The 14,103-nt window shown below is 40.0% G+C and overlaps 1 protein-coding gene and 1 long non-coding RNA gene across 2 annotated transcripts; both read right to left on the bottom strand.

The window, feature by feature from the left end:
- Positions 1–9,457: 9,457 nt before the first annotated feature.
- LOC143740716 (odorant receptor 131-2-like) lies at positions 9,458–10,439 on the bottom strand. The gene has a single exon (XM_077232708.1). The coding sequence runs from the start codon at positions 10,427–10,429 to the stop codon at positions 9,458–9,460; it is 972 nt and encodes a 323-aa protein (XP_077088823.1). The 5' UTR covers positions 10,430–10,439.
- A 1,996-nt stretch (positions 10,440–12,435) lies between these two features.
- On the bottom strand, positions 12,436–13,600 carry LOC143740715 (uncharacterized). The gene is made up of 2 exons (XR_013204886.1): positions 13,343–13,600; positions 12,436–13,222 (listed from the first exon to the last, which is right to left on the bottom strand). It is a non-coding gene; the product is annotated as an uncharacterized LOC143740715 (long non-coding RNA).
- Positions 13,601–14,103: the final 503 nt, after the last annotated feature.

Here is a 14,103-nt window from a genome sequence, read left to right as displayed (position 1 = left end):
ATATCCCACAGATTCTCTATGGGGTTTAGGTCAGGAGAGTTGGCAGGCCAATTGAGCACAGTAATACCATGGTCAGTAAACCATTTAGGGCTGCAACAACTAATCGATAAAATCGATTATAATCGATTATGAAAATCGTTGTCAACGAATGTCATTATCGATTAGTTGGTCTGCTTACGTCACGGGGAGCGTTTACTGGTACGCACACACACGCAAGGTCTCTCTCCCTCAGGCGCTCTGCCGAGCGCGCGCGCTACACGGTTTGGAGCAGTCTCTTCTGTCTCGCATGCGCGCTCTTGCTTGCGCGCTCTAGATTTCGGGAGTTTGAACTAATTCGCGGGCATCAGGGAGCCGCAATCAATATGCGGGAGACTCCCGGGACTTCCGGGATGTCTGTATTTTGTCTCGAGCATCAGGTTGTGCAATCAGTTCGCTCGCAACGTAAGTGATGGATTAAAATAGCGCTACCGCAGAAATAGGTTAAATTAAAACGGTGTTTACAAAGTGAAGCATTAAATACAAAGGCAGTTAATAACAGCAGCAGTAAAATATTGTTTTTTAGTCACTGTACTCAGTGGTTTTCAGCGAATGCTTGTGCACTAATGCATAATTTCTCCTGTCCTTTACTCAAGCCTGTTAGCTTGCTGGGTAACGTTACCTCCATTCCGTTCTCTTTTTATAGACTTGGTCTACTAAGTTTTAATTGTTTTTCAAACGCGATCTACTGCGGCTCTACATTCACACAATTGTTTTCAGTCTTTCTATATTTATTTAATCAATTTATCCTTATATTATATTCTTTTATATATTATATATATAATATATATTATATTCTTTATCCTTATATTCCTTATATATAATTAATTTTAAATAAAAATTAAATGAATTATATATTTTAGATGTTTTTAGTTTGTTTTTAGTTCAGATATTCACATCTGAACAACATGTCTGTGTAAATTTGTTTTAACAAAAATTGTGTTAAAACATAATATGTTGGATATCATTTTTTTAACAATAATCATGTTTGTCAACTTGCCATCAGCAATTATCATTAAAAACAATGCAAATATTGATATTAGTAAAACTCAATGTGTGGCTTTTGCACTTTTTAAAGTACACTTTTACACATAAATACCCTGATTTACGGTTTTATTTAGTTATAAAAAAAAAAATCTAATTTAATTTCTATCCGATTAATCGATTAATCGAAAAAATAATCGTCCGATTAATCGATTATCAAAATAATCGTTAGTTGCAGCCCTAAAACCATTTACCAGTGGTTTTGGCACTGTGCGCAGGTGCCAGGTCGTGCTGAAAAATGAAATCTTCATCTCCATAAAGCTTTTCAGCAGTTGGAAGCATGAAGTGCTCCAAAATCTCCTGATAGCTAGCTGCATTGACCCTGCCCTTGATAAAACACAGTGGACCAACACCAGCAGCTGACATGGCACCCCAGACCATCACTGACTGTGGGTACTTGACACTGGACTTCAGGCATTTTGGCATTTCCTTCTCCCCAGTCTTCCTCCAGACTCTGGCACCTTGATTTCCGAATGACATGCAAAATTTGAGCAACAGTCCAGTGCTGCTTCTCTGTAGCCCAGGTCAGGCGCTTCTGCCGCTGTTTCTGGTTCAAAAGTGGCGTGACCTGGGGAATGCGGCACCTGTAGCCCATTTCCTGCGCACGGTGGCTCTGGATGTTTCTACTCCAGACTCAGTCCACTGCTTCCGCAGGTCCCCCAAGGTCTGGAATCGGTCCTTCTCCACAATCTTCCTCAGGGTCCGGTCACCTCTTCTCGTTGTGCAGCGTTTTTTGCCACACTTTTTCCTTCCCACAGACTTCCCACTGAGGTGCCTTGATACAGCACTCTGGGAACAGCCTATTTGTTCAGACATTACTTTCTGTGTCTTACCCTCTTGCTTGAGGGTGTCAATGATGGCCTTCTGGACAGCAGTCAGGTCGGCAGTCTTACCCATGATTGTGGTTTTGAGTAATGAAACAGGCTGGGAGTTTTTAAAAGCCTCAGGAATCTTTTGCAGGTGTTTAGAGTTAATTAGTTGATTCAGATGATTAGGTTAATAGCTCGTTTAGAGACCCTTTTCATGATATGCTAATTTTTTGAGATAGGAATTTTGGGTTTTCATGAGCTGTATGCCAAAATCATCAGTATTAAAACAATATAAGACCTGAAATATTTCAGTTGGTGTGCAATGAATCTAAAATATATGAAAGTTTAATTTTTATCATTACATTATGGAAAATAATGAACTTTATCACAATATGCTAATTTTTTGAGAAGGACCTGTAAAGTCTAAATGCCCATCTTGGCGAATATCCTTGTAAACACTGCTGGTTATGTCTTAAATTAATGTAAACAGTTTAGAAAGAAATTGGATTATTAGGATGTGTATATTAGATCCATGCATTCAGTCTTAAAGTGACAGCAGCAGTCATTAATGTCTCTTGGCTAAAGATATTTTATAACTTTAACAAGGATTGTTCGTTCTATATTTACTTTATTATTATTACAGGCTCAAGGCCCACAGAAGACAATACTGAACACAGATCAATAAAAACATCACACATTCATATATACACATTATATACAGCAACAACAGAAGAATAGAGCTAATGAAGGCACAAATACCAGTGATCCCATATTTTTGACATGTACCTCACAGAGCTACGACTTGGATCTACTATCTGAACAATAAGCTCATTCATGGATCGGTCCAGCCTGTTCATAAACTTGAAAGTTAGATTTCTCACCAAGGCCATGAAAGTAGTTAAACCCAGCCTACAGAACAGCTGGCTTGCCCTGGTACTTCTTGGTTTCTTCAAGATAATCCTGAGACAGTCATTATAGGCTACTTTTAGCTTAAGCAGGCTCTCCTTCTTATATCTAACCCAGAGAGGAGCTGTGTAAAGAGGTGAGCAGTAAGTTCGAAACAGGTTGATTTTGACATCTGTAGTGCAGTGATGGAATTTTCTAGCCAGCATGTTGGCTTGGACATATAGCACTCTCCTTTGTCTGCTCATATCAGCATCATCCTCCAGTGTATCTGTTAGGATGTGCCCCAGATATTTTGTGGTATTAGCTACTTTCAGCTCTTCTCCAGATAGATAGAAAGAAGGGAATTTAATGTTTAAATCATCTCTTGTGCTACATATCATAACCACACTTTTCTTTGCATTATATTCAATATCAAATTCTACCCCATAATCAGAACAGATATTAGTAGCTGTTGGAACCCACTGCTGCTTGGCGACAGAATGACTAAGTCATCTGCATACAAGAAATGATTAATCAACATTTCTCCAACCATACAGCCGGTTTGGCATGTCCCCAAGTGCCTGGACAGGTCATCCATGTAGGCATTAAATAAGGCTGGAGATAAAATCCCCCCCTGCCTTACCCCATTACTAACATAAAAAGATGTAGATAGAGTGTTCCCCCATTTAACCCGCACACTTTGGTTAGAGTACCAAAAGGCTAAGATTCGTACCAGGCTGCTGGGGACATCCCTGTGCATGAGTTTATTAAACAATTTAAAATGATTAATGCGGTCAAACGCCTTGGACGCATCAATAAAACCTAAAAGCATAGTAGAGCCCTGACTTCTATATGCCTCAACAACCTCTTTCAGTGCATAGATACATTGGTCAGTGCTATGTTTGGGCTTAAATCCGAACTGATTATCAGTGGTGGATATACAGTCACTTATTTTGTCAAGAATTAAACTTTCAAGAACTTTTGAGATAATGCTGGCAAGGGCTATCGGTCTATAATTATCAATACTACCAACCTTACCAGCTTTGTCCTTGATTACTGGAACCAGAATGACTGACATCAGGGAATCAGGCAATATTCCATGGCACACCAGCCCAGAGAAACAAATGGACAGTAGCACTGCTAACCTGGGGCCAGCTAGCTTTAGGTGCTCAGATGTAATGTTATCCATGCCACAAGCTTTTCTGTCAGCAAGTTGCCCTATGGCCTTAACAACTTCGTTTGGATGAAAATAGATATATTTGTCCTCTATCACACCAACATCATAAGGCTCACTCTTTATACAGTTGAATAACGCTGAATAATGCTGCCTCCAGAGGTCAACAATGTCCTCTGGTGCAGTCACCCCCTCAATGTTACAAGGTTACTATCTTTGGAAAATCTCAACATACGTTTATAAAACAAAGACTTGCTGTCTGCCAAGTCAGCATTAAAATCACCTAAGACATAAATACATGTTGAGCTGTTGTCTTCGATGAAAGACTGAATACAAGCAAGCCTGCTAACATACTCATCCACATGATCATATGATTGATATGGTGTATATACATTAAGAATAATAAAAATCTTTCCATTGAAATTAAATTCTAAGCCAATGGCCCAGTCCACGTTGAGACGCACAACTTTCACCATAGAGTCAAATTTTACATTCCACAAGATCACCACACCTCCAGCAATCCTACCTTTTACGATCTTGGTGCTGAGGTCAGTAGTTGATTCACCAGCACCATGGAAGTCGGGGTGCAAGACATTTAGTTTGTCCAAGTCTTGTTTGGCCAGCCAGCTCTCCTGAATGCACAGCACATCACTGTCACCCAGCAAAGCGTCAACAACAAGGCGCCTGGCCTTGTCAGCTGCCGTGTGACCAACTCGGAGGCCACGAGAGTTGTAGGACACCACACGCATTTATGCACTTTTGTCAATCCCAGCGGAGTCGCTGGTTCGCGCAATCGGTGAAGGGGCCGACGGACCCATGTGTGCTCCATGGAAGAGCACCTGCTCTCCGGTTGACTTGGGTAGATTCGCCCCGCCTACCCCTTTGGCACGTCGGGGCTCGAAGTAACGTCGGATGACTGACCCAGCAGGCCAAAACAAAGGGTTATACATTTGCTTCCACTCATTCCATTCTGCTGTAACACAGAAGGAGCTGAATCTGCTGTTAGGGATGTCTATTTTCCTACACTTAACCTCACGCTTCATCTGCTCTTGAAGAAAGAGACACAGAGTATCAGCTTCAAGGTTCGCGTTAAATTTAGTGGCAAAGACACTGACCATCTTCGTGCCCACAGTTGACAGATCATCGTTGTTAATCACCGCGGTCCCAGTGATACCAGTCATCTTTCGTGTATACCGTTTCCCTTCATAAATTTTTACAGACCGTTTGCGGCCCTTTTTCACCACAGTACTCCCAACTATTTTTCTTAGCCGTTACCTGGGCAGTTTCCTCCTCGCATGCAGAGGTCAACAAGGCTGATGCTCCTCTAGTTGGTCCCTCCCGCTGTGGAGTTTTGTCCATAGGAAAAATATCCTCTGGCATATCCATCTCCGTCTGAGCCACAGGCCTACTTGGTCGTGGATCTTTGTTACGCCGTGGATCCTCGCCGTCAGGCCAACGAGGAGTAGACACTGCCGGCTGTCCTGCAGTGGGGAAATCAGCACTCCCACTGCTCACCACCCCACTGATTTTAGGGTTTTCCACCGCCGCCAGTCGTTGGGTAAGGGAGTCTGATATCCCCAGCAGTTTTTCACAAGCAGTTGCCTGCGAGGTGATTGACATCCGCAAAAGTTCAATGTCGCCGTTTAGTTGCATAATCCGCCCCAGTAGCGCAGAAACATCCACATGCTTGAATGAGACGGGAGGCAGTTCGTCAATGTAGTGCGAGACAAATCTAGGCAACTCCACATTCTCTTTTGAAGACAGCCAGGCACATTTTGATGTACAGTTCATCTTTCTTCTCTCCCCTATGGGAGAACCAGCGTTTGTTGTCAGGAAACAACTCTGCCATCACAGCCTTCGAGTCTTCAATGCGTTGTTGACTGAAGCTAGATTTAACCAACTTAATGATGTTATCTTGGTCAAGAGTTCTCAACTTAATCAGGAGAAAGTTTAACAGTTCATCTTCCACGATTGTTAGGCCATCGGAAGTTTGATAAATCACAGGTTTAGTGCGCACAAACGCACCTGGATCTGCCAGACGCTGCCGACCGTCGGCCATCTTGGATCTTGTATATAATTTTTTTTCTTGTTATTTTACATTTGATTATTCAATTTCTGTTCCTGGATACTACTGATCAACCTACCTGAAAAACGTACAGCCCTGTTTATTAAATTTGCATATTTGTCCTATAGTATTTCTTCGTGCTTTTGCTTGAAGTTTGTTTATTTGTTATTATCACTGACTGTTTACTTATTGTCTTTAATACATTTTTTAACTTGGGCAAACAAAACATTGCATAGTGCTGCTATTGCATAGTTTTATTTGTTGTTTGTTGAGTTTGATATAAAACTTGGTGAAATGATTTCAGTGTAGTACTTTTTAAACATTTCCAGCACTTTGTTTAACAATACCGTAATAATATAGATAACTGTGATAATTTTGGTCACAACAATCATGATATCAAAATTTCATACGTTTCAGCTCTATTTTGTATTTATATCTTATTGACACTACATGCTCTTGAAAGGTTCGCTTTCGACTGGAACTCGAGCCGGGTGCCTTGACAGAGCAGCTTCTTCAGTCTGCTGGATTTGAGGAGCTGTTTGAAGTTGTGACTGTGCGGAGCCCAAGCTAAAGATAGATTGGCTCGATGTGAGACGAGCAGTTGTGTGCTCAAAATTAGATGACAATTCCTCACACCTGCACGAGTGCAGCCTCTCCGTCACCATCTCCCGTTCTTTCCCGATCTCCACACTGAGGTTTCAAGATCATGGAGGAATCCGTACTCCACTCATGTACATACGCAGGCATCATGGACATACACTACAGTGGTCGTATGTGGCGATACAGAGGGTGGAAGAAACGCTTGCAGGCTTTCTCTCCCCCTCATCTGCATTGTCTAGGAGGAAACCTGTATACCATAGGTTTTCAATCCTGCTCCTGGAGGGCCACTGTCCTGCAGAGTTTAGTTCCAACCTGCTTCAGCACACCTGCCTTTGTATATTCAAGCGATCCTGAAGAGCTTGATGACCTGATTCAGGTTTGTTTGATTAGGGTTGGAACTAAACTCTGCAGGACAGTGGCCCTCCAGGAGCAGGATTGAAGACCTCTGCTGTATACTATAAAACTACAAAAACTATCAAACTATATTGAACTTTAAACTTTATATATTGTAGAATTAAAACACTTTGAACCCAAATGTCAAAAAATGTACTCGAATCAATGAACAGCATTTATGTAGCTCCATTCTTACAGATCATTAACCACAAAAAGTTGTTTTAGTGTTTAGTTACCCTTTAAGGCGAAAGAGTAACTTTGACCTGACGTATTGACGAACGCGGAAGCACAGAGGATTGAGCGAAACAAAACACCATTCACGAATTAGAAGTTTAAAACGATAATGTTTTAAGAGAAATGTTGGAGGAGTTTGAGTTTGTTGCCCAGCCCTGTTTGTTTGAACCGCGAGAGGCGTCAAAGCTTACACTACTCCTACATCCTACGTCATACATCGTCAAGTGTTACTCTTTTGTGACTTGCGTTGGCCGTCTGTTGGAAGTTAGTTATTTTAGTCGATAAAGTTTTAAATATGGATATTTTTCTTACACAAACTCATTGCTTCGCTTCAGAAGGCCTTTATCAACCCAGAGCCGTGTGAAGCACTTTTATCATGGATGGATGCACTTTCATTTCAAAACATAAATGGCCATTCACTGCCATTATAAAGCTTGGAAGAGCCAGGGCATTTTTTAATATTACTCCGATTGTATTCGTCTGAAAGAAGAATATCATATACACCTAGGATGGCTTGAGTGTGAGTAAATCATGGGGTAATTTTCATTTTTGGGTGAACTATCCCTTTAAATAGGGCTAAATCCTTCCCTCTAGACAAGTACTTCCTTAAGGTTGATGCCGGATAAACGAAATCATAGTAAGCATCCTTCTACTCAAGCATTCTCTGTTGTGTATCCCCCTTACAACTCTGCTCTTAGCGCTCTAGGCTGAGGCCTGTCCCGCAGAGACGGAGGAAGGTTTTGTACACTGGTGCTCCAGACACCGGTCACGCTGATGAAAGTGAAAGTGAAAGTGAAAGTGACACGTGATGGCCAAGTATGGTAACCCATACTTGGAATTTGACCTCTGCATTTGACCCATCCAAGTAAGTGCACACACATTAGGAGCAGAGTAGTGAACACACACTGCAAACGTGAATGCACACACCCGGAGCAGCGGGCAGCCTTGAGTGGCGCCCGGGGAGCGATTGGGGGTTAGGTGCCTTGCTCAAGGACACCTCAGTCATATTCCTGCCGGTACTGGAATCGAACCAGCAACCTTTGAGTCACCAGTCCAACTCTGTTACCATTAGGCCATGACTGGCGTCTCCCATAGCAACAACACCAAGAAGCAGAACTTCGTTCCCCGTTTAAAAATAGAAGTAAAGCTCACTGAACCCTTTCACTTTAATTTTGAGGCCAGATTGAACAAGTGTTGTTGAATCAAAATGTTGTGAGGCCAGATTGAACAAATGTATTTTTAAAAATGTATCTATTATACCATCATAAAATGTTTTTATTTATACACCCAATTATGCCAGAATTACATGAAAATCTCTGCTGCATTCAGATTTAAAATGTGACGCTACATTGAAGGATGCAGGGTCCGTCACTCTCCAATGTTAACAGTCCCTACAACCAAACATATGCAAAAGCAATGTAAGACCTTCTCTGCTGCGATAATGCTGGCATCCCTTCTTGTCTGGTAGGAGAAATCTGTCTCTTAGTCGTATGTACATATAATAAGATAATAAATGTGAGAAGAATACATAATAAAGAGCAACAAATGGACATTATACAGGTTTGTTCATACAGTATAATGTGAGCAAACAGATTAATGCTGAACTATTTCTATGATCACTCTATCTGTTAATAATTGAATAAACTATTTAAGCTCATATACAGTAAGGGTGGTTTATTTACATGCATGATGAACTATACATAAATGTTGTTTGTAGATGCAAAAAGCCCTGAAAAGACTTAACAGTCCAAAGGTGTACAAATGCATAAGACAGTCTACATATTTAATTATAATTACATGGAAATGTTCTTGGTGAGGTGTTAACAGTTTTTATTTTATGTTTATACTTATGTCCCGGTTAGGAAGTATTTTTATTTTAATATTAGTTGTTTTTATACTAGTGTAATTTCAGGACCCATGTACAAACTTGTCAACAATAACTTCTTTATTAGAATATAAATAAAATGAAAGCATTAAAATGAAAAGAATGAATATATATATATATATATAAAAATGAATAAATATTATGTTAAAACATGCACAGACATATCACTCACCCAGATAACCGTCTTAAAAATATTTTGGCAGATAATTTCATCTGAGAGTTTGGTGAACAAGTTTAAATATCGCAATTATTATTATATTATGTTTAAGGTTTTTCAACTTGTGAGCCACAATATCTTTTTGGATATAACCATTTGTCAAAAAACCATAGAGTTAATGTACATTAATAGAGGGCTTTACTTTTCCTGAACGATAGCAGAAAAAATATTTGAACAATGGCCACACGGCTTCATCTCTCATACCATAGATCAGAGGACTAAGGCAACGTGGTAAAATGAGAATAATAAGAAAATTTAGATATCTGAGATTTATGAAAAGAGAAGAGTTGGTACCAGTCATCATGTACAGTGATCTTTCTATTGTGGTATACAGGAAAGAGGTGAGACACAGTCCCAGCTGAATCAAGTGCAAAAGCACCGTTCTGAGGGCTTTTTTAGCTGAATCTTTATCAGAGGAAACAGACCTGGCTGTGATCATAATGCTAATGTATGTGAAAATGATGATCACTGCAACTGACACAAAATAAAGAACATCAAACGCTTGATATTTATCCAGCTGCCATTTGTATAGAAACAATTTTTCTAATGTGCAAAATATAATACCGGCTAAATAATTGGGGTTGACAGTTAAAACAAAAATAATGTCTGTTATAATATTTATAGAACTTAGAAGCCAGATGATTCCGATGGCGATTCCTGTCCTTTTTGGTGTGGCGATGTTGCAGTGTCTGAGAGGAAAGCAGATTGCCACATATCGCTCCAGAGACATCAGTGCGAGAGTCAGAGGAGCGTTACGAAAAGTGCAGTAGGAGATAAAAACTAACAGGATGCATATGGATTTGGGTATTGGAAGGAAACACTGAGCCACTGCATACATTAAGATTGAGACCAGCAAAAGCACAGAGTCATTCATAAGCATGTGGCCAAAAAGAATGTAGCGTGGCGTCTCCAGGAATACGCGCTTGCTTCCTAGAGCAAAGAGCATCACACAGTTTACAAAAACAAAGAACAGAGATGTTAACACAGCCACTGCAGTTTTAGTACTGAGCCCAGCATCCATATCTTGATTAAAGATTTGCTGATAAGTGAAAGACGCATCCCCAGCTGTGCCATTGGACCCTGCCATAAACTGAAAGAAACACTGAAACAAGACTTATTTGAACAATTTATACTAATGATCAATGCAGTTTGATGTAATCTTTTTGCATCTGTTGATTATGTGAATTAAAGATTAATATTTTCAAAAGTTTGCATTGGACACAACAGACCTCTTACACAAACGTGTTGTCTTTCTACAGTGAATAAGTCAGACATCAACCTTCCATCTGCTTCAGCTACTGTACATCCAAAACACAAACACTGCTCCTGAACTTATATAGATGTTAAACAGAGACAGACAGAACACATGGGTATAGGCTATTGTACATGCCATTGGGTGGGAGGGAGTCCTTTTTTATTCAATACTAAATTAGTCATTTTGTGCAATTAGTGAAAAGTTTAATAGAAAAAATAGAACCCAACTTATTCCATTTTACAAAACCCTGTTTTTCGGTCACTTTTTTTTATCTGAGAAAGTGCTTCATGTGATCATGCAGCGACATTCTTGCACATTTTTAAAGAGTGCACGTGTGTGTTGTGGGATTACTAAAGTAACAGGAGATGAGGAGAAAGGCCCGTACCGACCGCACTGCGAGGCCAGCATAGTCCATGTGAATGTAAATGTGAACGCCACTTTCTTGTTTTAGATTTCTTGCAATAAGCGTTAAAGATTTAATAGACTATTTGTAGTTGAAATGATGAAAATCTCTGATGCATTCAGATTTAAATAAGTGGGCTAGCCTACATTTGAAGAATCCAGGGTCTGTTACTATAGGCCTACAGTGTCCACAGTCCCTATAACCAAACATGCAACAGAAATGTAAGACCCTCTCTGCTGGTATAATGTTGTCATCCCTCTTAAATTCAATAAAATACATTAAAAAGAGCAACAAATGGACTCACCACATGGACATTATACAGGTTTGTTTGGAGAATATATTGTGAGCAAGCTCAACTCTACAGACAGAAAATTAAATAATGACCTATTTTAGGATCACTGTAAAACTAAACGTTTTGTTTAGAGTTACAAAAAACCTAAGTCTTTCTTGTCTAAAGTGTAAAATTGCAAAATACAGGCTGTCTGCAAAATTATATAGAATTTATATAGAATTCTAATAAGGTGTTAAGTTTTTTTTTCTATGGCACTCCTATACCTGTTTAAGAGACATTCTATTTTCCCAATATATATTTTTTTTTATCTGTCTTTTTCCCCCTTGTACAAATGATAACGTGTAGTTTCAGAAACCAGGTATGCAGAAACTTGCCAATAACCATTGTTTAGAATATGAATATAAAATTAATTAAAAAGAAAGTATTAAAATGTAAGCGAAGATATAGTGAAATTTGAAATTATACATGTGTGTATATCACTGACCCTTTTAGTCTTAAACATATTTTTGCTAAATTGATCTGATAGTTTGCTCTAGGAATTGCTTGAGGGCATTAACAGGTTTAAGACACAACAGTCCTTACAGTCAAACCTGAAAAACAGTTGTAAAATTTATTTACTTCAGAGAACTCAAAACCTGTTTATTACAACATGCCATGTTTTAGAGTGAGCAGAGCTTTAATGCATTAGTACTTCTGCAACATTCGAAAACAACAGTCCATGAACCAAAAGAACACATATGAGTAATAGTCAAATAATTTCTTCTTTTTTTTTAAGAAAGAAATTATTTAATTTATTTCTGATTCATTTCTGATAAGAATGTAAATGTGTAGGCTACCTTGAAATGCAATGTAAGTCTTTGGATAAAAGCGAACAAAATTGCCTGAACAAAAGCAGAAGAAATGATTTCCATTACACGAGAGTAGATGTTACAACTTCGTGCTGATTTGTACTCGGCTTTCGCCAAGATAAGCAACACTAAGACGTAGCTTTACAGTAAACTATGTGTGGCGTTTCCCAAAGGACAAAAGGTGGTCAGTTAGCGACTACGCCACCCTGGAATCCTGCCAGGGACAATACAATAATATTTCTTGTTTAAAGCAACACAGGTTCGCTCGCAGTAAACAGCGGGAGACGTGGATGCAAAAAAAAGGTATACATTTTATTACAGATAAAATTTGAGGTTCATGAGCAGAAAACAAACCTTCAACAACAGTTATTATAGACCACAACAATTACACCATTTGACAAAACACGCAAAACGACTGAGTAATCAGTTACAGCTGAATCTGGACAGGGGAGCTGAAGTTTGACAATAAAACACAATATGGCCTCCACGGCAAATCACTCTTCCCAAACCCCTGTGCTTCGGCACTCTCGCACACGTACACCACTCAGGACACAGCACTCGTGATAACAGACCACAACCAGCTTTCCGCTCCTGCACTTAACCCCTGTAACAGATTCAGAGCATACACCACTCAGGCTTTCTCACACTAAACAGTCACTTTACTAAAGACAACAGAACAAGGTTTTCACCTCTCTACTTACACATACAAAATTATAATGCCAAAATAAACCCAATACAAAAAGAAATGAGTAGAACCACTTCTGGCCACACAAAAAAAAAAAAAAATAAGAAAATAAAAACTTCACGTTTAACAAAATTCACATTAACTTGACCAGTGTAATATCACAACCCAACCATACACACATTAACAATATAACAATCTTACAGAAAGAAAATAAACACACACGCACCCACACACACATGCACACACACACACACACGCTTCGGTAACAAACACAAAAAAACAATTTCGATGCAAATATCAGAAGCAAGCAACAGCGCCTCCAGACGATGTCCCACGTAGTCCAACAGCACGGAACAAATCGCCCATAACGAACACGACCACTCTGTACCCAATCCCTCTGTAAAATTACCAGTTAACAATTAGACGAAATATCCATAATTTAACTAGTTGCAGCTGTTCATAAAAATCAGTTTCTCTCTACAGGAGATCGCCACCCTTAAATTATAAACGCAGATACTTTATAAGTGCGATCGCCAGACACCCGATCAGTTAGGCAACCAGATATACTTGGAAGCTGAGGGCTCGTCCAGTTTATCGTGGGGAAACGTACGCGCCGGTGACGACCAAGCGCCTTCGTACTGGGCTACAAATAGCCTATAAACACCCGTGCTTGAATCAGCCTCACTCCAACCTTTGACTGTAAACACACAAGGATACTGCTACAGTAGAAACGGATACTCAGATAACACAATCAACTCTTTCACCTACCCGAAGAGGGACAGTCTCGTCTAGGATTGAGCCAAGTAGGGGACATCTCTAGGGTCTTCAAGTGGGTACCTTCCATCCTCAGTGTTTCGTCGACTAGCCCACGACACCTCAAGAGGGCTCGACAGTGACTCTGGCGCCCAGAGTCACCCCCCTCCGTCCCCCACTCAGCTCAGCCCAGCTTACTGACCTCTACATCCCTCCTGCTGCTGAGACCTAACCACAATGTCACAATCTCTCCGCAACCCAACCATACGCGCCAACCCGTTTGACTAAGGCTGTCGAGCCCCACTGGTGCGTTAATATGCAGTTTCAGTGGGAACGGTTCCGTATGGCATACCACCTACCGCAAAACACAATATCTGCCCAACCACCCGTCATTCACAAAATATACACAGGAACGTAATGACTGTAAATACTATACAACCTATACAAATAAACCAACAGACTCTTCAAGTTTTCAAGAATTCTACGAAACCGTAGCATGGCGGCCTGTACACAGCCAGCTAGAAT

This window comes from Siphateles boraxobius, unplaced genomic scaffold (genome assembly GCF_051911475.1).
Source record: "Siphateles boraxobius isolate OS27281-9 unplaced genomic scaffold, OSU_SipBor_1 18, whole genome shotgun sequence".
Classification (NCBI taxonomy): Eukaryota; Metazoa; Chordata; class Actinopteri; order Cypriniformes; family Leuciscidae; genus Siphateles; species Siphateles boraxobius.
The sequence above is the reverse complement of the archived record's forward strand: the minus strand, read 5'-3'. Positions and strand labels throughout refer to the sequence as shown.

What these genes read in the sequence shown, in the direction of transcription:
- LOC143740716 (XM_077232708.1), bottom strand. Translation starts at nt 10,429, where the DNA reads ATGGCAGGGTCCAATGGCACAGCTGGGGATGCGTCTTTCACTTATCAG.